This window comes from Protopterus annectens, chromosome 10.part0 (assembly GCF_019279795.1).
Source record: "Protopterus annectens isolate FY-2018-M chromosome 10.part0, PAN1.0, whole genome shotgun sequence".
Taxonomy (NCBI): domain Eukaryota; kingdom Metazoa; phylum Chordata; order Ceratodontiformes; family Protopteridae; genus Protopterus; species Protopterus annectens.
In genome coordinates, this window is record NC_056744.1 from 1801400344 (window position 1) to 1801421799 (window position 21456).

General features: G+C 43.4%; 1 protein-coding gene across 5 annotated transcripts in view; it reads left to right on the forward strand.

Annotated features, from left to right (window-relative positions):
- RNF40 (ring finger protein 40) overlaps window positions 1-21456 on the forward strand; it is a 713617-nt gene that overhangs the window by 117646 nt on the left and 574515 nt on the right. For all 5 annotated transcript variants that reach the window (XM_044086638.1, XM_044086641.1, XM_044086639.1 and 2 more), the window contains one exon: window positions 806-1015. In XM_044086638.1, the coding sequence (XP_043942573.1) occupies window positions 806-1015 (210 nt within the window). The remainder of the gene's footprint in view (window positions 1-805; window positions 1016-21456) is intronic.

Genomic DNA, 21456 nt, shown 5'->3' on the forward strand with positions numbered 1-21456 from the left:
AAACTTGTGTGTAAATCATCAGTTATGGCTGCTGCTGCCATGTTTTCATCTGTTCTTTGTGGCTTCCATCTACCACAGGTTTCAGTGACAGTCTGGGCTGTGTAGGTGCTGTGCTACCCACATCTTTTACTAGGAAGCCATTGTATCCACATGAGGAAGTGCCCTCCTTGGCATTAAGGCTGGATAGCTGCTGAGAAGGCAGAATTTGGCTCATGGTCATTAAGTGGGATATCTGAGTGGACAGACGTTTGGTTGCCCTTGTAGAACAGAAGTTGTGGAGGAGGATAATGGTAGGATAGCTGAGAGGAAGAGTGCGCTTATGCAGCCTGAACTGGAGTAGAAATGGCAAAAAAGAATTAAAAAAATATTACTTAACAGTATTTTAAAGTGTGCTTTGAATTCATTTTCTGTATGAATGTGTTTGTAATGAGTAATATGCTGGTTTCATCACCTAACAAATGCTACTGTTCAGACAGATAGCAAGTGGGAAGGTAGGCGAATGCTGCTGTTTGGACAGATAGCGAGTGGGAAGGTAGGCGAATGCTGCTGTTTGGACAGATAGCAAGTGGGAAGGTAGGTGAATGCTGCTGTTTGGACAGATAGTGAGTGGGAAGGTAGGTGAATGCTGCTGTTTGGACAGATAGCGAGTGGGAAGGTAGGCGAATGCTGCTGTTTGGACAGATAGCGAGTGGGAAGATAGCTTTATACCTTGACAGGAACACCCTTTTTTTTGCATTCTCTCATGTTAGCAGTGTTCATTTAATTTCAGATCCTGTTTTTAACCATGTCCTGTTTTCTTTCTTAGTGCCAGCTCCCTCGTCTTCCTCAAACGATGAGCTGAATGAGACCGCACAGTCTTTCCTGGCCACCCTGGCTAGTAGCAGCAGTGAAGAGATAGAACTACATCTGCAAGAGCGAATGGAGTTTTCCAAGAAAGCAGTCTCACGAATTGTTAAGGTGTTTGATCGGCTGCACCGTCGTATTGAGGACCTTTGTCAGAAAATACAGAGCTCAGGTAAGGTGGCAGACATAGTGGAACATTACATTCTTAAAGTTGGAGTGAAAGGGAGACTAGTTCTAAGTAAAGCTTGATTCTTTTACTTTCTGTTATATGTGGAGAATTAATGCAATATCACTTCACTGCCCCCCCCCCCCCCCAACACAGCCTATTCAGTCAGTCCTGGGTTGATGTTTCCCACATGTATCTTACTTTGGGGCAGTGCAAACACTACATTCTTTTAAAATATCTTTATTAAAATGTCACATTTTAAACTGTAAGGTACATTTAAACACAATATATAAACAAAAACAATCTTTAATAAAATTTTACATAGTGTCAAGATGTGTGTGTGTTTTTATATGTTTGTATATATGTATAAAATATACTCATACACATATACGTACATATACATAGTTATTTAAAGAAGTTTTATTCCAACATTTTATACATTGCTAAGTTCCTGCTTTCTGTTAAACCTCACTCTTCCTCAACACTGTTCTGCACATATTTATTTCTATGAAATGTACTCCTTCCCTTATCTAAAAATCCCTCCTCCAGTTTTTAATCTTTTTTACAATATCCAGAACTTCTGTGTTGAGAATAATCAGCTTCCATTTTCTAGTAATTGCTTTTTGGTTGCCATTAACATTAAACGTGGCCTCACTATGTCTAGGCAGTTCAGATCCTATTTCCCAGCTCAAAAGAATCATTTACATAATTAAAACTATTTGTTTTCCCAACATTTCTGCCAGAGTAGTCTGTAGGACATTTTTAAAATCTGCTACCTTGTTACATTCCGAAACAACATCTTCCCAGTTACTTATGTCTGTTCCATCACAACTTCAGCATTTGCTATCTACCCAAGGAAAAATCTTAAGTCTAATATCTCTTCAAACACTTCCATATAAAAATCCTAAACCTTTTGGACTATGTTGCATACTTGGGAGCTTTTACAAATTTCTTCCCGTTGTTTTTGTTTAGATTGCCTTTCCAATCTCTTTCCCTCAAGCCTTTCTAACCTCTTCTGAATGATTCTTGTAGTTACACAATATTTTATTTGTTCTACTAATTATCCATGTTTTAACAGCAGCTTCTGTTGTAGACTGAACTAAAACCTGTTCCAGAACTAATCTTTCACTTAGCACACCTCATCTCTTTCTCTTTGTCTGTACTCTTCTCAATCCCTAATAAGGTAGGTGGTCTTTAACCTGCAGTCCATATTTCTGCTTGACTTTATCCCACTTTGATGTTCTTTGTGTTTCACTGTTGCAGTCATCACATTTGGGTTATTTGCTTGCAGTAGCCCTCAGCCGGCCTGATTAACAAAGTCTTGGGTCCTGCGTCGGTTACTGTCTCATCTTCCATGACATCAGGTAGTCAGGGGTATAAAGCATGCAGCTGATGCCATTTTATCTGTCTTTCTTGCCGTGCGGTGCCCGAAGCAGAAGCAGTTCACAAGTGCCGGTCAGCCGACTCCTGAAATTTTCTTTTTCGAGTTTCAGATCCAAAGTCTTCAACTAAGCTAAGTACCTTGTTGGGGATCCTTTTTCTTGCTCTAATCCAATGTCAGTAAAAGTTAACAATTTTATTTCTTGTGGAAAGCAAATACCTCAAAGATTTTCATTTGTACTGCATTCCCTGCTTATCTGCGGTGATGGTGCTGCGGTAACATTGTTGCCTCACAGTTAGACATTGCCCATTCGATTCTCAGTTAGAGCGTCTGCTGTGTGGCGACATGCGTGAATGGGCGTTCCTTTGTTGAAGGTTGTGCGTTAGGCCCGGCAAGCCAGCACGTAAAAATCTACTACCAATCATTAGCGGACTGGAGTTCTGCTGTGGCAACCCCTAACCAGGAAAAGCCGAAAGACGCAAACAAACTGCATTCCTTGCCTAGGCCCAGACCACGACGTACCTCGCTGTCGGTTTTGTGCCTTATTTAAACCTCAAACTTTTCTTTGTTGGTTCATTTTCGCATCTCAATATTTTGGTACTCGGTTCAGTTATCCAGAAATGGGTTTGGTAATCCACCTGACTACTGACTTTCCGAAAAAAACACAAAGATAAAGACAGAGCCAGACCGCATAGGCACTGGTACTCAGTGGGGTGCTTTCGCAGCCCCTGATACCCGCTACTTCAGATTCACAGGCCTCTACTGAGACCCATTCAGAGTCCAGTATGCCACGAGATGCTTCTTCGACTGGTAACCTGCGGATGTCTCTACCTTCGATGTGTCCGGAGCTGCTGTGCAGGCACCGGCTTCTGAGGGTGTATTCAGGCCTACTGACTTGCATATTAAACAGACGCCATCTTCTTCTTCAAGGCTTAAAACCTCGATCCATGCCTAGAAAACAGACGCCCAGACCACATGGTTAGACCCCTATGCCTACAAGACAGATGATAAGAATGGCTGTAGACCTTATTATTGTAATCAGGGGAAGCCACCCTTCTCCCTGTAAGAGACCTAGGACTGATTTTCCTTCTGATCAGGATTCTGAAATTTCTGATCTGAAGTAGTTAACTTAATTTGTGCAGCAACCTTTGGGAATCGGATCCGACCTTGGATCCGAGCCGGCAGTTTTCAACAGCTTTAGATCCGAACTCCAAGCTCCTCCCCCTACCCATAATCCCCTGCCAATCCTGACTGACCTCAGATCTAGTTTGCCGCGGTTTAGTTCAGCAGCTTGATCCAGAGTATCCAGGCGTTTTCGTTCTCTTTGTGAGAAAAATTTAACTTTTATACCAATTTTCTTTAACCTTTGGTGTGAGAGTGTGTTTAGCTCCCTTTTTCTGTCTAAAAGCTCTCTTAGTTTAAATTATTTTATGTCTTTTAACATCCCCCTTCCTTCGTGGTTCCTTCAGGGTTGTGTGTGTGTGTTTGGGGCCTAGTGTGTGTGAGTTCCTTTCTATAAGTATGTCTGAAGCCCCAAAGGAAATGTTTTCTAAGTGCACCGAGTGTGGCCATAAGCTGTCTCCAGCGGATGGCCACACTCGGTGTGTCTTGTGCCTTGGGGTTGAGCATCTGTCCTCTGGTTGTACCATTTGTGCAGCGTTCAACCCCAGGGCACTCAAGGACCGGAAGTCCAAGCTGATTCTGGCGGGTCTTCTGCCCCCGGACTCGGCTTCTACCTCTGGTCCTCCCGTGGCTCCCGCTGCCACTCCTGCTTCCCTCCCCCTGGCCGGGACTCAACCTCCCGCCTTAGGCCCGGAGGAGAGGGGAGGCCAGGAAAGAAAGGAGGAGGGACAAGCACCACAAGCGGCGGGCCGAAACCTCCGCTTCAGCCCCCCCCTCCCGGCTAAGCGGTCTTCTCCCTCCAGGTCTTCTGGGTCGTCTCCTCGGATCCAGTCCCCGTGCTTTTCACCTGGTCCTGAGGAGGAGGAGACCCGATCTCCTTCGAGGTCATCGAGGCGACACTCCCACCCTGCCTCTGTGGCCTCGTCGAGAGCTACTAGAAGTCTCACAGATGCAGATTTGGACCGGATGATGATAAGATTCCTCCAGGCCCAACTGCAGATGGGAGTGCTCCTGCCCCCCCCCCTGGGTGGGAGCTCGACCCCCTTCTTTGCCCCGATAGCTCCTTCTCCATCCCGTTTCTCGGGTTCGGAGTCTTCGGAGCCGGGCAGCCTTGGAGCCAGGGGTGTGTCGGCGCCGACACTTCCCTCGAGTCTGTCGGGTCCATTTTCTTCGAATCCGAGTTCTCTGAGCCGAGGGCTGAGCTTTGGATCTGGCGGTATCGGTATGCCTTCGGCTCCATCCGGGTCGGAGCATGCTGGTCCGTCGGATCTGATCGCTTCAGCGCCGGCCCCGATCCGTCCGTCGGATCTGAGGGAGAGTCTGCTTTCGGATCCCAGAGAGAGCAGCTCTCCCTCGGCATTCGTCGTAGTGGAGAGGGTCCTGTCGAGGGATTCCAGGCCCCCGACCCTTGCCACGGCTCCACCCTGCACTCCTTCTCAGTTGGGCCCGACTTCCATCACCCGGCCCCAGGGACAGCCTGCTTTGACGTCCCAGGTAGTTCCATTTGAACAAGACGTTGCTGGTGAGACCTCCTCGGACAGCCCCCCCGAGGAGGTTCCTCACAAGCGAAGGTGCAAGAGGAGGCACCTGGACTCCCCCCGAGTCTTTGACTGAGGACACGGATTTGGAGGAAGGGGAAGGCTCTCCAAGATCACCCCCCGAAAATGTCTCATTTGGTGACATCATGGAGATGCTCAGAATAAAGGGGGGGTGGTCTGCCCCAAAGCCTACCTCGGACGAATCAGTGTTCCTGGAGGCGTTTGAAGCAGTCCCGTCTACTTCTTGGGTGTCCCCTCCGGCCGGCCCCCTGGTAGACTTGATCACTACCAGGGCGTGGAAGGAGCCGGACACTGTGGAGCCTGTCCCCAAGCACCCGGACAAGATTCTTAGCCCACCCTCTGACAAGTCCCACTGGAGTAAGGGTCCCCCTGTAGATGCCATGTTGGTGGCGGCGGCCACCAAGAGGGAACTTGCTCAGGAGAGTCCCTCGGTTTATCCCCTGAGCAAGGAGTCTCGGTCGATGAACCGCCTAGGGAAGCGGGTGTTTAGTTCGGCTACCTTCTCTGTGAGGTCGCTGAACTACATGGCACATGTGCTCTGACTGCAGCGGGACCTTATCAAAGAGTACGCTGCGTCGCCCCACGAGTCCATGTCGGCGGAGGACAAACAATTGCACTCCACCCGGATGGCCACTCTGCAATCCATATCTAACACCTTTATGCGGCTTCTTTCTCATGCCACGGAAGGAGCCGCTAGAGTCAGCGGAGCGGGCCTCGTTATGAGATGTCAGGCCTGGCTCCAGCACTGTGATTTCGCGGAACCCTTTAAGGCGTTGTTCGCTAATGCCCCTTTTGATGGTTCTGCCCTCTTCGGCAAAACCGTGCGAGATACCTTGGTCCAGAGCGAAAAGGACGGGAAGACGTCTGCCGTCGGACTCCGCTTCTCTGCTCCCCAGAGGTCCTTTTCTAAGAACCAAAAGGGACAGAAGAAGATGTGGTTCTGGAAGTCGCAGCAGTTCCTTCCTGCTCCGGACTCCCAGCCCTTCCGCGGTAGAGGAGGGCAGGGTGGACACCACCCTAGAGGCAGAGGGGGTCCGCGGAACATTGGATCCAGAGAATCCTTCTCAGACCAACCCATGCAACACCCCTGAGGGGTTGCCCGACTGCTCCACTCTGGAGGCAGTCGGGGGGCGTTTCTCGAAGCACCCAGCAGCTTGGGAGTCCATCACGACAGACCGCTGGGTGCTTCGCATCATATCCAGAGGACACCAAATTCCCTTTTCTCGTTACCCACGCAGCCCCAGATACCTCCTCGATGTCCCACCCGATCAGAGGGAAGGCCGCAGCAATGGAAATCCAACATTTGCTGGAAAAAAGAGCCATCCAACACGTCCCCCCAGACCAGTGCGGGTCCGGGTTTTACTCCAGGTTCTTTTTGGTACCAAAAAAGATGGGGGACTTAAGACCGATCCTCGACCTCTCTTCCCTGAACCTGTCAGTAACCGAAGAGAAGTTCCGCATGGTCACTCTTCAATCCATTCTCCCCCTTCTGCGGGAGAACGATTGGATGTGCTCTATAGACCTCAAGGATGCGTACTACCACATTCTGATAGACAGGCGATCCAGGAGGTTCCTCCGCTTCCGGCTGGGAGCCAGTCATTTCCAATTCAGGGTCCTCCCCTTTGGTCTCACCACAGCCCCCAGGGTGTTCACCAAAGTGTTAGCAGTGATAGCGGCCCACCTGAGGCTCCAGGGAATTCAGGTCTTCCCGTACCTGGATGACTGGCTCCTGACCGCCCTGACAAGGCATCTACTCTGTGCATCCAGAAACTACTTTCTAGCTCTTCTGCTGGGGATCACTATCAACACAGAGATTGTGAGTAATGACGAAGTTTTTAAACAGGAGCTGGTTAAATTACAAAACATGTTTTTAGCTAGAGCTTACCCTGCAGAGTTTGTTTTTGATATTAGCCAAGGCATTACAAGGAACAGATTGACACTGTACAAACCTATAATAAGCCATGGACTAACACAAAAGGATTTGTCAAATTCTAAGGTTGTTGGACATGACACTTTCGTTATTCCTTTTAACGAAACATTTCAACAAATTGTTAAAGTGTTGCATGATTCATGGAGCATTATTACAGAATCTAACGCAGAACTTGTGAATATTTTAGGAAACAAACCTAAAGTCACTTTTAGTAGGGGTAAAAATTTAAAAAGCTTGTTTGAAAAATGTGTAAATAATGACATGTTTAGGAAATCTAAGATGAACAAATGTGGTGCATGCCACATATGTAGATTTATTAACAATGGACCATATCTTTCAATTTCCAATTATGAGAAGACCATTAGATGTCCTGGGGTTTGTGACTGTAACTTGGTTAAGGTAGTATATGCAGCTTCCTGTACAGGATGTCAAGCATATTATATAGGAAAAACGAATAGAAAATTAAAAACAAGAATTATTGAACATTTGAGTGACATTAGGAATCAAAGACAGACTAGTGCCTTATACAATCATAGTATTAGTTGTGCCAATTTTAAAAAATTCTTGTTTTTTGTAATTGACAGAATACCTTACAACAACGTACAAAAAGGTGGTGATATTAAAACTTTATTAGAAGCAAAGGAATGTCTTTGGCAGCTTAGATTAAATGCCAGTAAGTGGCCTGGCATTAATGATCAAATATCTATTGCCAGCATACTAAAGCTGAAATCACAATTTATATAGCATTTAATGTGCAGAACAATTGGTTCAACAATACACACTATTTATACAAGTTTAGTTATTGTTTTAACAGTCAAAGAGAATGTTAGTTTTAATCATATTATGTAAACACAATTATATTAATTTATACACTATTATATTTTTTACATTGTCAACATATTTATATATTCTATTGCACTTTGCATCAATATTTATTGTGTTAATTTACATTTATTTACAATTACTTAATACATTTTTAACAAATTTATGAATATATATATATTTTAAATATTTATCAATATTTATTATTTATTAATATTTATTCAATAATTTTTAGGTATTTACTGCAACAAGGTCATATAATTTTTTGGTTTAATATGTAGTAGTTTCAACTATTAGGTTGAGATATATACAAGTTCATGTTTGGAACAGTGGTGTTCAAACATTATGATTCATTCAACTGTCCTTTGATCTATATTATTTATCATTATTGTTACTTTTTATTATTATTTATTATCTTTTTTGTTTATAATGTTTGTATTGTATACATTGGACTTTTAATAATTTAAAATTTTAATATTTTAATATGTTAACTGCTTTACTGCTTTAAGAGTTCTGGCTAGGTTTTTACTGCTTTAAACTTCTCTCTCTGATTAATTCTTTAATTAAGGAGACAAATGTTTTAATTAGAAAATTGTATAATTAAGAATTAGGAGTTCTGTATTTAAGGGATGATGATCAGCCTATTTTTGTACTCTGATGATGCCCTAGGATGAAAGGGTGAAAGCGCTTAGTGCCTATGTGGAGAATTTCTATTCTTGTTTTGGTCCAGTATTTGAATAAAGACGTTTTATTGAAGATTCCAGGATTCAAGGTTACTGAATTTTTTGGTTACTGGTGATCTATCGTGGTTGGAATTTTTCCCTTACCTTTGGTCTCATCTGGTGAATCCTCCTTGGAGTCTGGATCCCTGTCCGGATCTAATATCCATCCCCTAGATCTCCCAGTCCCGAACCTGGACAACCTCAAGCTCACAGCTTGGCTGCTCCATTTCCACTCATAGCTAGGACTCCCGGTATCTCTTCCCCAGTTAAAACCATTCTAGTAGCAGCACACAAGCCTTCTACTAGAAAGAACTATAGCAGCAAATGGAAACGTTTTTCCATTTGGGCGGAACGCAAAAATTTGGATCCTTTTACAGCTCCTTTGCCCACTGTATTAGACTTTCTGTCAGGACTGTTTCATCAGGGGGGCTAGTTCCACCACAGTCAAGGTCCAGCTAGCAGCTATCTCTCATTATCACGTTGGAAATTAATTGGGCCCTTTGATCCCCACGAAATTGTGTAAGACCTTTTTGAAGGGCACCTTTCTGCTCAGACCCCCAATGAAGGATGTAGTCCCTCCTTGGGATTTGACACTGGTGCTTCAGGCCTTGACAGCTCCCCCGTTTGAGCTTGCAGCTTCCATAGATCTTAAATTCTTGTCATGGAAAACTGCTTTTCTTGTCGCTATCACCTCGGCTCGAAGGGTCTCTGAACTACAGGCCCTCTGTGTAAAACCCCCATACTTGACCTTTCACAAGGATAGAGTTTACCTCAGGACCAATCCCTCCTTTCTTCCCAAGGTTGCCTCTGAGTCAAATATTAACCAGTCCATCAACTTGCCGGTCTTTTTTCCTAACTACCATAACAAAGGGGAATACAAATTACACTCATTGGATGTGCATAGACAACTTCGCTTCTACATCCACAGGACATCTGGTCATAGGAAATCCGACCAGTTGTTTGTCTCCTTTGCCAAATTTAACTTGGGTAAATCTGTGTCTAAAGTCACACTGTCTAGATGGATTTCACAGTGTATCCTTTTAGCATACGAAAGTTCAGGCAGACCCGCACCTCAGGAAGTCCATGCCCACTCTACTCGATCTATGTCTACCTCTGCGGCTTTTAGAGCTAGAGTTTTTTTGGGTGATATTTGCTCGGCAGCCACTTGGGCTTCATCTCATACTTTTATCAATCGCTACAAATTGGACATCATCTCCAGAGGGAGAGCATCCTTTGGCTCTGCAGTGCTCCAGAGCATCCTTCCATGAAGGCCGCCCAAGATTCAGGTAGCTGGGGACTCTGTCCCAAAGGTTGCTGCACAAATGAAGTTAACTACTTCAGATTAAGAAGTTATGTACTCACCATAACGTTCCATCTGAGTAGGTAAACTTCATTTGTCAGCAACCATCCCTCCCTCCTGCCCCCTCACTTGCGAATGTTCTCATATTCAGGTCCATGGGTTTTACCCACTTATCTTGGGATTAATCATTGTTAGCAGTTTCTGCTGTTGGGCAAACTTGATCTGAGGTCAGTCAGGGTTGGCAGGGGATTATGGGTAGGGGGAGGAGCTTGGAGCTTGGATCTAAAGCTGTTGAAAACTGCCAGCTCGGATCCGAGGTTGGATCCGATTCCCAAAGGTTGCTGACAAATGAAGTTTACCTACTCAGATGGAACGTTATGGTGAGTACATAACTTCTTATTTTCTCTGATTACCAGGAGTTGCCCTTATCTACCTATGAGGATTCTGATGCAGAGGCCTCCATTCCCCCTGCTTCCCCTCCAGAGGATTTCTCTTTTGGTGAAACCTTACATACTCTTAGGGAGCATTTCCGCTGGGAAAGCCAGGATTACTCTGACTCTAAAAAGAGGCTTAGGGAATTCTTACTCCTACCTCACCACAGGCCTTTAGCCATCCCTCCTGTACTGGACATTGTAGATGATGCCTTCTCGGAATCTAGCTTGGCCACTGACACTTTACCTACGACTCCCAGAAAGTCTGACCGGTATTACAGGGTACCTGACTCTCACAAGTTCTTCTTTAGGAATCCTACTGCGGATCCTGAGACCATTTCACAGGGACCCAAAGACATTAAGGTTTCTACTGCCAAAAACCCTATCCCCTCTGATAGAGATTCCAGGGCCCTGGATAGGTGGGGTAAGAAGGCATACACTAAGTTGCCATTAGGGCCTTAAACTGTCAGTTTCATATGTTAAAAGTATTAGCAGCACATTATTGGATTGCTTATACAGAAAATTATGTTGATTCCTGACTATGCTGAAAATAAGGATTTACAGGATTTAATGCATTCTGCTGAACAAGTTATAAAACATACTTTGCAATGTGGTTTTGTTTCGTTAGAGGCATCTTGCAGGGAGCAATCTTTGCCAGATCATGTTGAAGCTAAATTGTTGGATGCTCCCTTAAACCAGGACCACCTGTTTGGCAACAAAGTAGAAGTAGTACTTAAAAAGATGAGGAAAAATCGAAATCCATGCAAACTGTTAAAGATTTCCTGCAAGTGCAGCTTCCAAGATTTAGTAGGCATTGACCCTTCAAGAATTGGTCCTTTCCTGCCTCTTCCAGGCTTTCTCAGTGCAAACCCAGACCCAGCAGAACACTCAGGCTTCAGTCCCAAGGTACGCACAGGACTAAGCAGTGGGGGGGGGGCTCTCGCTTCCAAAGCAGGAAGTAGTAAGACCCCCCCTTATGGTCAACTGTCTCAGTGATCTAACTTTACAACTTCCAAGCCTTTCTCAACTGACTGCTCCTTTAGTGGGAAAGATTGCTCTGCAGGCAAAAAAACAAACCAAAAAAAAAAACAAAACTGGGAACTCATTACCCAGGACAAATGGGTTTTAATTATAGTTTCCCAGGAATACAGATTTAACTTCCACGCTCTACCAACCCCAAAGGGTTGGCCAGTTACACCCCTAAATCAGTGGGCAGAGGCTCAAAAGCAAGTTCTCTCTCTTAAGTAAAAGGGCTATTCAAACTGTCCCAGAAGAGGAAAGAGAACAAGGTTTCTACTGAAGACTTTTTCTGGTGCCCAGAAAAGACGACTCTTGGCGTCCTGTCCTGGCTCTCTCTATCCTAAACACTTTTTTGGTGATCCCAAAATTCAAGATGCTAACTCTTCACCAGTTGCTTCCTATGCTAGGCAAGGATGCCTGGTTGGCAACACTGGATTTAATGGAAGTGTAGCTGCACATCCCAATCAGGGAATCTTGCAGAAGATACCTATGCTTCAAAGCAGGCTTCATGCACTATCAGTTCTCTGCACTGCCCTTTGGCTTATCTACTGTGCCCAGGGTATTCACAAAGTGCCTAGCTCCAATCATTGCATTTTGCAGGCAAAGAAATATTCAAATATACCCATACCTGGACAATTGTTTAATTCAGGCAGAAAGCCAGGGCAGACTATTGAATCATCTGGCGTTTGTACCAAAAGTGCTAACTTCTCTGGGGTACACCATAAATGAAAATAAATCACATCTGGTACCCTGCCAACAAATTGTATTCCTGGGAGCAAGCTTGAACACAACTTTCGTGATGGCTTCCCTCACGCCAGAGAAACATGTTCATTTGACAGCTTACTTCACACTTATGGCCACAAAGACCCTGCTGTCTGCAAGACAAATACTGCAAGCCTTGGGGTTCATGGCCTCCTGCATCCTCCTAATTCCATATGCAAAACTGCATATGAGAACTACAATGATATCTAAAAGGCCTATGGTGTCAACATTCTCAGGATCTAGAATCGATGATTCCTATCATGCTTTGTCTACAGATAGAGTTCCTTTGGTGGGCAGAGCCCTGCCACCACAACAAGGGACTGCCATTCACTCTACCCCCTGCCGCCCAAACCCTAACAACAGATGCATCAGACTATGCATTGGGGGCTCACTTGGCAGGGCAGTGCATTCAGGGCAAATGGAACCCAAGTCAAATGCACCTGCATATCAATCAAAAAGAAATGTTAGCTGTACAATATGCTTGGACAGCCTTCAAGGGCCACATTCTTCCAGGACTATTATTGGTAAAGATATCCTCTCTGCAGGCTAGTTATGGCTCTGTGGAACACAGCCTTGAGCTACCAAGTGCACCTACAAGCTCAGTTCCTGCCAGGAAAGTTAAATACACTGGCAGACGACCTAAGGAGGAATCTCATGGACCCACATGAGTGGAAACTGGAACCAAAGATATTCAACATGTTGAGAAACAAATGGGGGAGCCCAGAGATAGACCTGTTTGCCTCCCCCCAGAACTATCAATTGGACAAATTCTGCACAAGGACTCCCCACAAACAAGCTCGGAAAGTGGATGCCCTGTCCCTTCATCTGGAAAAAACTGTCAGTTTATGCCTTTCCCCCTCTGCCTCTCCTCTCCAAGGTACTACTAAAGATCAAACAGGACAAACCAAGGACAATACTGATTGCACCAGACTGGCCACGTCAACACTGGTACCCCCTCTTGCGCAGTGTGTCGCTGCTGGCACCATGGCACCTGCCTCAAACCCCTGCTCTGCTGTCTCAGCAGGAGGGCCAGATACTGCACCCACAGCTTCAAACCCTGAACTTGGCAGCCTGGCTAATTACCTGATCTCACCATTCCCATCCCTCAGTAAGCAAGTGATGGATGTCATCCTGGAGGCAAGGAGGCCTAGTACTAGAAAATCCTATGCTGAAAAATGGAAAAGATTCTGTTCCTGGAGCCAAACTCATGTGATGGGCACAGCAGTTCCCAATTTACCTCAGACTGTTCAATACTTAACTGAGATGCTTCAAAAGGGCCTTAACTTTTCTTCCATTAAAATTCATGCTTCAGCCATTTCAGCTCATTGCAATTCAGAACCCCACCCCTCTTTTCTCATCCATTGCTGAAGCAATTCCTCAGAGGGGCCAAAAACTTAAGACCACTCAGGAGAGCCCCTGCTCCAGCCTGGGACCTTAACTATGTATTGGAAAAGCTCACTCTACCTCCCTTCGATCCAGCTGCAAGTGCAGAGTTGAAATTCCTTTCTTGGAAAACAGCCTTCCTTCTAGCCATCACTTCAGCAAGAAGGGTGTCTGCATTACAGGCCCTCATGGCTGTGGAGCCTTCCATCATCTTTCATGCGGACAGGGTGTCCCTCAGAACCAATCCCTCCTTCATGCCCAAGGTGGTATCCAGTGTGGCCCTTAATCAGTCCATTCATTTGCCAACTTTATTTTCTAATACACAGAACAAAGGGGAACAAATACTGCACCCCTTGGATGTGCACAGACAACTTAGATTTTACTTGGACAGGACTAAACCTCTCAGGAAATCTGAACAGCTGCTGGTGGCATTTGTTGCAGGGGCAGAGGAGAAAGCTATTTCAAAGCAAACCATTTCTAAGTGGATTGGCCATTGCATTCATTTCTGCTATAAGCACCATGGAAAACCTACCCCACAAGGGATAAGACCACATTCAGTCAGGGCTGCATCTACCTCTACAGCCTTTCTCAGAGGTGTCCCTACCAGAGACATCCTAGAAGCTACTACCTGGAGTTCTGTACATACTTTCACCAAGCACTACTTGCCAATTTCTTCTAAATCCAGAACTGGCTTCGCCACTCTAGTCCTGCAGGGGCTTATAGCTGGTCCTAATGCTATCTAATTGCCTCCTCCCATCCTTAGCTTTGGGAATCTACCCAAATGTGATGACTGCAACATTGAAACACGAAGAACACAGTACAGTTGTGTACACTTACCATAAATGTAGATGTTAGAGTGTATTCACTGTTGCAGTCCTGGTTACCCTCCCTCCAGCCCCCTGACTTCTATTGTCTGTATCTCTATTCTTGTTTACTATGCTTAAAGCATTCTGGTGTATTTGCTTTTTGTTAGAGGTGTAGCCGTGTATATAATTGCTTCCCATTATGGGGGCACCTGACATCTGGGGCAAGAAAAACTGATAAAATGGCGTTGGCTGCATGCTTTATACCCCTGACTACCTGACGTCATGGAAGATGAGACGACAACCGACGCAGGACCCTAGACTTTGTTAAACAGGCCGACTGAGAGCTACTGCAAGCAGATAACCCAAATGTGATGACTGCAACAGTGAATACACTCAAACATCTACATTTATGCTAAGTGTAACAGTGTCAGATCCAGGAATTTGCAGAAGGGGGGGCGCAGTCTGGTTAGTTGACTACCGGGGTGGAAGCAAGAAAGTGGGATACTTGGTTTGGTGGTTGTGATAAGATCACCTTAAGAAGCTCTGACATCACATCTGGAAAGACATCACTTTACATTCACTTACACATGATTTTACTATGGATATGGTAGCAGAAAAAAGTAATTCCTGCTCAGCACATCTATTTTCAATGCATGCCTGGAAAAAATTTGTTGACCATACCAACTCACATTCTCCATCCATGGCATAGTGGGCATATGGACTGTTATAAACTTATAAAGAATCCCACTGAAGGTGGAAATAACCACAGTGAAATCTACTTTGTTGTTATGAAACATAAAATATATACCACAGACACATTTGGATAAATTAGTAAAAGCTTCATTTAATTGATGTACCAAATAACAAACTAAACTCATAAAACTTTCCTTAGCTGGCCATTGTGTTTTTGCATTGTTTACTGTTCTTTCTCTGGGTTTAAGCACAACTAATTTTCTTTAACGAAAGTCCTACTGTACCTTTTCTCTCCTTTCAACAAATTCTGGTGTGAGTGAAGGAGGGGGAGGCAATGCTGGTCTCCAGGAGTTCAAAAATGCCGCTTGTCTTCTTTCTCATGTCAAAGTTCAACTTGAATTGTTTTTAGTTCAGTGTTTTCCCAGTTCATGGCCTTCTGAATTTGAGTAATTTCTTCTTCCAACTCGTGGTCTTTGACAGTGAACTTCTGTCCTGTTGAACTTTCACTGAGCTTGGATTGCAGTCACCGCAACTTCAGCTCTGAGGAAATAGTTCTGATTTGGAGAATGCAGTACTTTCTACAACTGTGTCTTATAATTGGAATAGTCTCTGTAGCAATTACCATTTCTGGGACTTAATAGTTTTGATTTGGAGAATGCAGTACTTTCTACAACTGTGTCTTATAATTGGAATAGTCTCTGTAGCAATTACCATTTTTGGGACTTGAATATAAGCTGACAATTTCCAATACAATTGCTGCTACCTTGTTTTCCACAGCTGCTGGCAACTTAAATGCAGCAGTGTTACATTATCATTTTGCCAGATTTTAAACAATTCAGCTGATGGTTCAGCCTTAAGAAAGCTTTCTGTGTCCATTTAGCTTCACTGTTCAGGAGGTTTGGCTGTAGTTAGAGAACATTGTACATGTTAGTGATGTTGGTGTCCTGCTTAACTTAATATATTGTTTTTGGAGTAACTGAGTTCTGCAGTGGTACTACTCTGAATTCTGTGATCTTTTCTCTTCTCCATTTTTTCTTCAGTCATGTTCATTTCTATCTGGAAGTTTCCCTTAATACAACTCATGTTCCTGAACATCTGTTCACCTTTTGTCTTCCATTTCTTTGCATTGCTCATGTATGCATCTCTCCTGAACATCTCTTGCTATCATCTATCAAACTCTGCATTAAAGTTTTATATAATGCACCTGCTCTCATTATCTTTAGAGATCCTTCTTTCCTCAGCCACTTCTAAAGCCTTCACAGACAATCACAGACAGTCATTTTGCCTTCTTAATCTTCTTTCTATTTAGAATTAATTTTTGCAACTTCCTGGTTAATATTTCAAACTTCTGTCCATAGTTCATGTACTCTGTCCAGCATGCCTAATCCCTGACTACTGGTACTTATCTTACTTTCTATGCTGCCTGTGGAGTAGATGACTTCTGTGATGGGAGTACTGACTTCTCTGAAGGTACTTCTATGAATTGTTATGTTATCTGTGGAGTGGATGACTTATGATGGTAGAGCTCTGACTGACTAATAGTACTTATTACTTTCTATGTTGCCTGGGGAGTAGATGACTTCTGTGATGGTAGTGATCTGACTGACTACTAGTACTGACTTCTCTGATGGTACTTCTATGAATTTCTATGCTGCCTGTGGAGTAGATGACTTCTGTGGTAGTAGTGATCTGACTGACTACCGGTGGTACTTACTTTCTATGTTGCCTGGGGAGTAGATGACTTCTCTGATGGTAATAATCCAACTTAATTAGTAGTCTGACTTAAGTCAATGTGTTATACAATCTAAAGATATGTAGAAAACTATACATGACAGGAGAGAAAGTCTAACAAATTTTTTGTCAGTATAACACTAAGCATTTCATGATGGCCTCTGTGTTCCCATACCGTACTGTAGTACAGTGTCAGTGAGTGTAACACTTAGCATTTTATGATTTTATGATGGCCTCTATGTTCCCATACTGTACTGTAGTAGTGATGGCCTCTGTGTTCCCATACCGTACTGTAGTATGTCACAAGCTTTGTCATACTACTGTTCTATTCTTAATTAAGCAGATTAATAAGTAGCATTCTTCTTGGATGTCTTTCTGCAAATAAATTGATTACTGAGGAGTAGTCTATCGGAAGGTCCCTATGCATGAACAGCAAAACTAAACTGTTAAGGCACTTTTGTCCCATGGTACTCAGGAGTTCAGACTTTATCAGTTTTAAGGCTGAATTAGCCCTCTCTACTCCAGCTGTTGTGACTGGAGTGAGCAAGAGTGTATTTAATACAAAGGAAATGTTTGGGAACATTTTGACATTTGTTTGCGAATAGGTCTGCTTCAAATCATTTGGCAGTGCAGAATTGTGTGATAAAGCCTCCCGTGTCCTTTTCCACAGTCTGTCAGTTTTATTTTATTGCATTGGCAATTTCATTTGTATAAATGGGGAATTTAATGTGGTTTGTTGCTTTAAAGTTTAATTAATGACTTGTTAATTCATTAATTGGCAATAAGTGTACAGTATTTATACCTGTGATATGAAGTACTTGTTGTATCTGATGAAGTCTTCAAACTGACGAAAACGTGTGTGGAGTGTATTGCTGCTATATTTTGACACGTTAATAAATTTGATTTTTGCCTGATTGTGAGCCTTTTTGCTGAAACCGCAGGACTGGTGTGGCTGCTTCCTTTGGTGTAGTTTGTTCTATTGCAGCGCTGTTTTTTCGAGGTGTGTTTGGTATGGCTGCCAGTCCGGTGGTGTCTCCAGGGCAAGGACAACAGAGGAATTTCCCTGTGGAATCGTCCGGGTCCGAAATGGACGGACTATCCAGGCTCACGGGCCAATTAACAGCATTGATCAATCTTTTAACCCCTTTGGGAACTGGTATTCAGGCTCTATTACAAGAGCAACGCAATTTTCCTAGGTTGGTAGATTCCAACCAGAAATCTGTACCTGTTTTACAACCTGGTGATGGTGCGGTCCGACCGAGAGAGAACGTACAGGCTGTACGTGCTTCCACCACTGATTTCAACCATACGCCAGCGGTTTTTCACCAAACTACATCTTCACCCGTTTCCATGGCACAGCCTGAAGGACGTTTTGAAAACAACTACTCCTCCACTTCCTTTAATGAATGGTTCAAGGCTAAGCCTAAATTCCTCTTCGAGGAGCACTTTCAGGGTCGTGGAGCTAATGGAGTCGCCTATTCGGAGTTGGAGCGGCGTTTTGAGAACGCCCTTTACCGATATCGGACATTGGAGCTGGACAATTTGTATTTGACGGAAAATTTAAACAAAGGTACTGTACCGAAAGGTTTACGGGTATTCAAGTACCCTAATCAGGTTATGGCAGGTAGCCCCTTTCATAAGGACCTCATAGAGGCCTTTGATCAATGTGGGCGTAGTATTGTAAAGGCTATTATTAAAAAGAATACAGAAGAACTGTGTATTTTACAACAGGATATTGCAGTATTTTTTAAAAAAATGTCTGATGATTTATTGTTTAACTCTAATAAGTGTAATGAAATTAGAAGGGACATAGATATGCATTGTGAGACTGTGCTGAGTCGTAAGTACAAAAAACTAAGAAGGGACTTAATAGAATATGAACAAGGGCGCCAATACCCTAACCCGCCCCCCTTTAAACCATTTTACCATCACGAGCAGGATTTTGGACCTTTTTCTGATAGTCCCCCTAGAGAAGGTGCATTGGAACAAAGGGATATTCTATCACCTCTTGGTGAATTGATTGAAACCATAGGTGAGGATGAACCAGTACCGCGCAGGTCCGAACGTATCCGCCAACAAGGGCAACAAACACACAACAATTTTTACCCTTTAGACCGGGCCCCTCCGTTACTGAGAGGGGGGAAGGGGGGATACACCAGGGGATGGAAAAGAAACCAGAGACAGCAATGGTAGGAAATTGGGAACATACTGTTACTTCTTTAGGAAACTATACCCTACATTCCTGTAATGACTACCATATTTACAACTATAGTGACTTTGATGTATCGGATTGTTGTTTTCAGTTATTTACCAAGGGGTTTAAGTATGTACCCAGGAAATCCAGTAATTTAATTTCAGCTATTCTGGACCTTAAGCTTTTCATTAGAAAACTAAATTTGGAAAATTTACTGGGCAATTCCAATGCTACTCCTGGTTTTTTTCTGAAGAGATCCAGTACTTTTAACCCCCCCCTTCACCCTCAACTCAAAAACTTTGAGAAGCGGATTGAGGGCAGGTTTAGGAGGGAGTTAGGTAAGGATTGTCCTGGGGTTAATTTAACCCAAGAGGAGAAAACACTGCTTGAAAATTTTAGGAGGGACCCCACCCTTAGGGTTATGGAACCTGACAAGGGTGGGGGGACAGTCATCATGGACAGTTTGTTATATCAAGGTAAAATGTATGATATCCTTCATGATCATAGGAAATATACTTCTGCTTCTTTGAACGAAATTCATATTTCTTACCACAAAATTGATTTGGTGGTGCAGGATTTATTAGATCAGGAGGTTATTGAATTTCCAGTCCATACCTTCCTTTCCAATTCAGAACCAAGGATACCATCAATCTTTGGGATACCCAAGGTGCACAAAGACCCCATTGACCCCCCTTTAAGGCCCATTGTGGCCTCTCAAGGTTCAAAAACACACCCCATATCCAAATTTTTGGACTGGAAACTAAAAGAGCTTTGGGGCAGGGAGGAATACATTTTAAAAGACTCCTGGGCCTTTTTGCGTCAAATAACATCGGAATTATTCGTGCCCAATTTGGTATTCTTGACCATTGACGTGGTGGATCTTTTTTCGGTGATTCCCCATGAACTAGGCCTTGAATGGCTAGAGGAAGCTCTTTGGGAATGCCCTAATATCACCAATAGCGATGTGCAGGCCATCACTGAGTTAATGGGAATTGTTTTGAAAAACAATTTTGTATTCTTTTCTGGAGAATATTTTCATCAGAAAACGGGTGTGTCAATGGGGGCAAATTGTGCACCTATTTTCGCTGATATTATTATGCACACATGGGAAAAGAAGTTTATTCAGGATTGTCCGTTTTCAAAATTCTGGAACTTTTATGTTAGATTTCTGGATGATGTGTGTATTTTTTGGACAGGTACCATGGGGGATATTGAAAAGTTTATTCAGTATATTAACAACACTACTGATTTCCTAAGGTTTACACATCAAGTTTTCCATCATAGTGTAAACTATTTGGATATAACCCTTACCATGGTCGATGGAGGGTTTAAATCTAGTATCTATCGTAAACCCACATTCTCCAATGGGTACTTACATTACCAGAGTGCACACCCCAATTTTCAGAAGAGGGGGATAGTTAAGGGACAATATGTCCGTATTTCTAGGATGACTTCCCTAGATGTGGATTATCGGCTTGAATGTGGTACCTTACAGAAATTGTTTTTGGAAAGGGGCTATCCTGCACACTTGATTCAGACTGTCGAAGAGGAGGTTACCTTGGCCAGATCTTCTAGATTTGCCCCTATTTTGGGGGGGGTTGGTGGTAACACTCTTGACAACAACATCAATAGCAACACTGACGGGTTTGCAGGTAGTTTTACCTTCATTACACAGTTCAGTGGAAATGCCTCCCACATTAGAAGTATTGTGGAAAGGGAATGGGATACTTTTAAGGAGTTGACTGACCTGGACACGTTCAAGGGGAAAGATGTTAAAACTGTGTTCAGGAGGGGCATCAACATTAAAAAGTCCTTGGAGCAACAACATGTTTCCACCCAGTATTCTAGACCCAATGTGGGGGTATTTAAGTGTGGTCACTGTTCCTCTTGTAAGTATATACTTCAAGCAAGTCATGTTTTTGTGGATAGCAGAGGTAGGGATATCAAGGCCAGGGGTCATTACAATTGCAAAACTGCTGGCTTGGTATATGTGGCTATATGCCAACAATGTCCAGCGTTTTACGTCGGTAAAACCGAAAGGTTGTTTTCCAGACGTATTTACGAGCATATTTATGATATCTCCAGGTGCAAAACTACTAGTGCTTTGTATAAGCACACTATTACTTGTAACAATGCCAAGTTTCTGTTTTTTGTCCTGGAAGTGGTTCCTAAAGATGTTAGGGGGGGGCCTTGGGAGGCACGCTTGGCACATAAAGAAACCTATTGGCAGATTTTATTGGAGGCCAATAGACCCCCTGGTCTCAACGAATCTATTTCTATTGTTCCTTTTTTAAAAATTAAGGCACATTACATTTAAATGTTTGGGTGATTACACCTATTTTAAGTGTTTAAGTTTTTATGTTTTATTTGAAAAAAACCTTTTAGATTTATATTAGTAAATTAATATAGGTATGCATTTATGGTCTTGGTTTAGTGTTTTTGTAGTTGAAGATGTATTAGTTTTATTTTATTGCATTGGCAATTTCATTTGTATAAATGGGGAATTTAATGTGGTTTGTTGCTTTAAAGTTTAATTAATGACTTGTTAATTCATTAATTGGCAATAAGTGTACAGTATTTATACCTGTGAT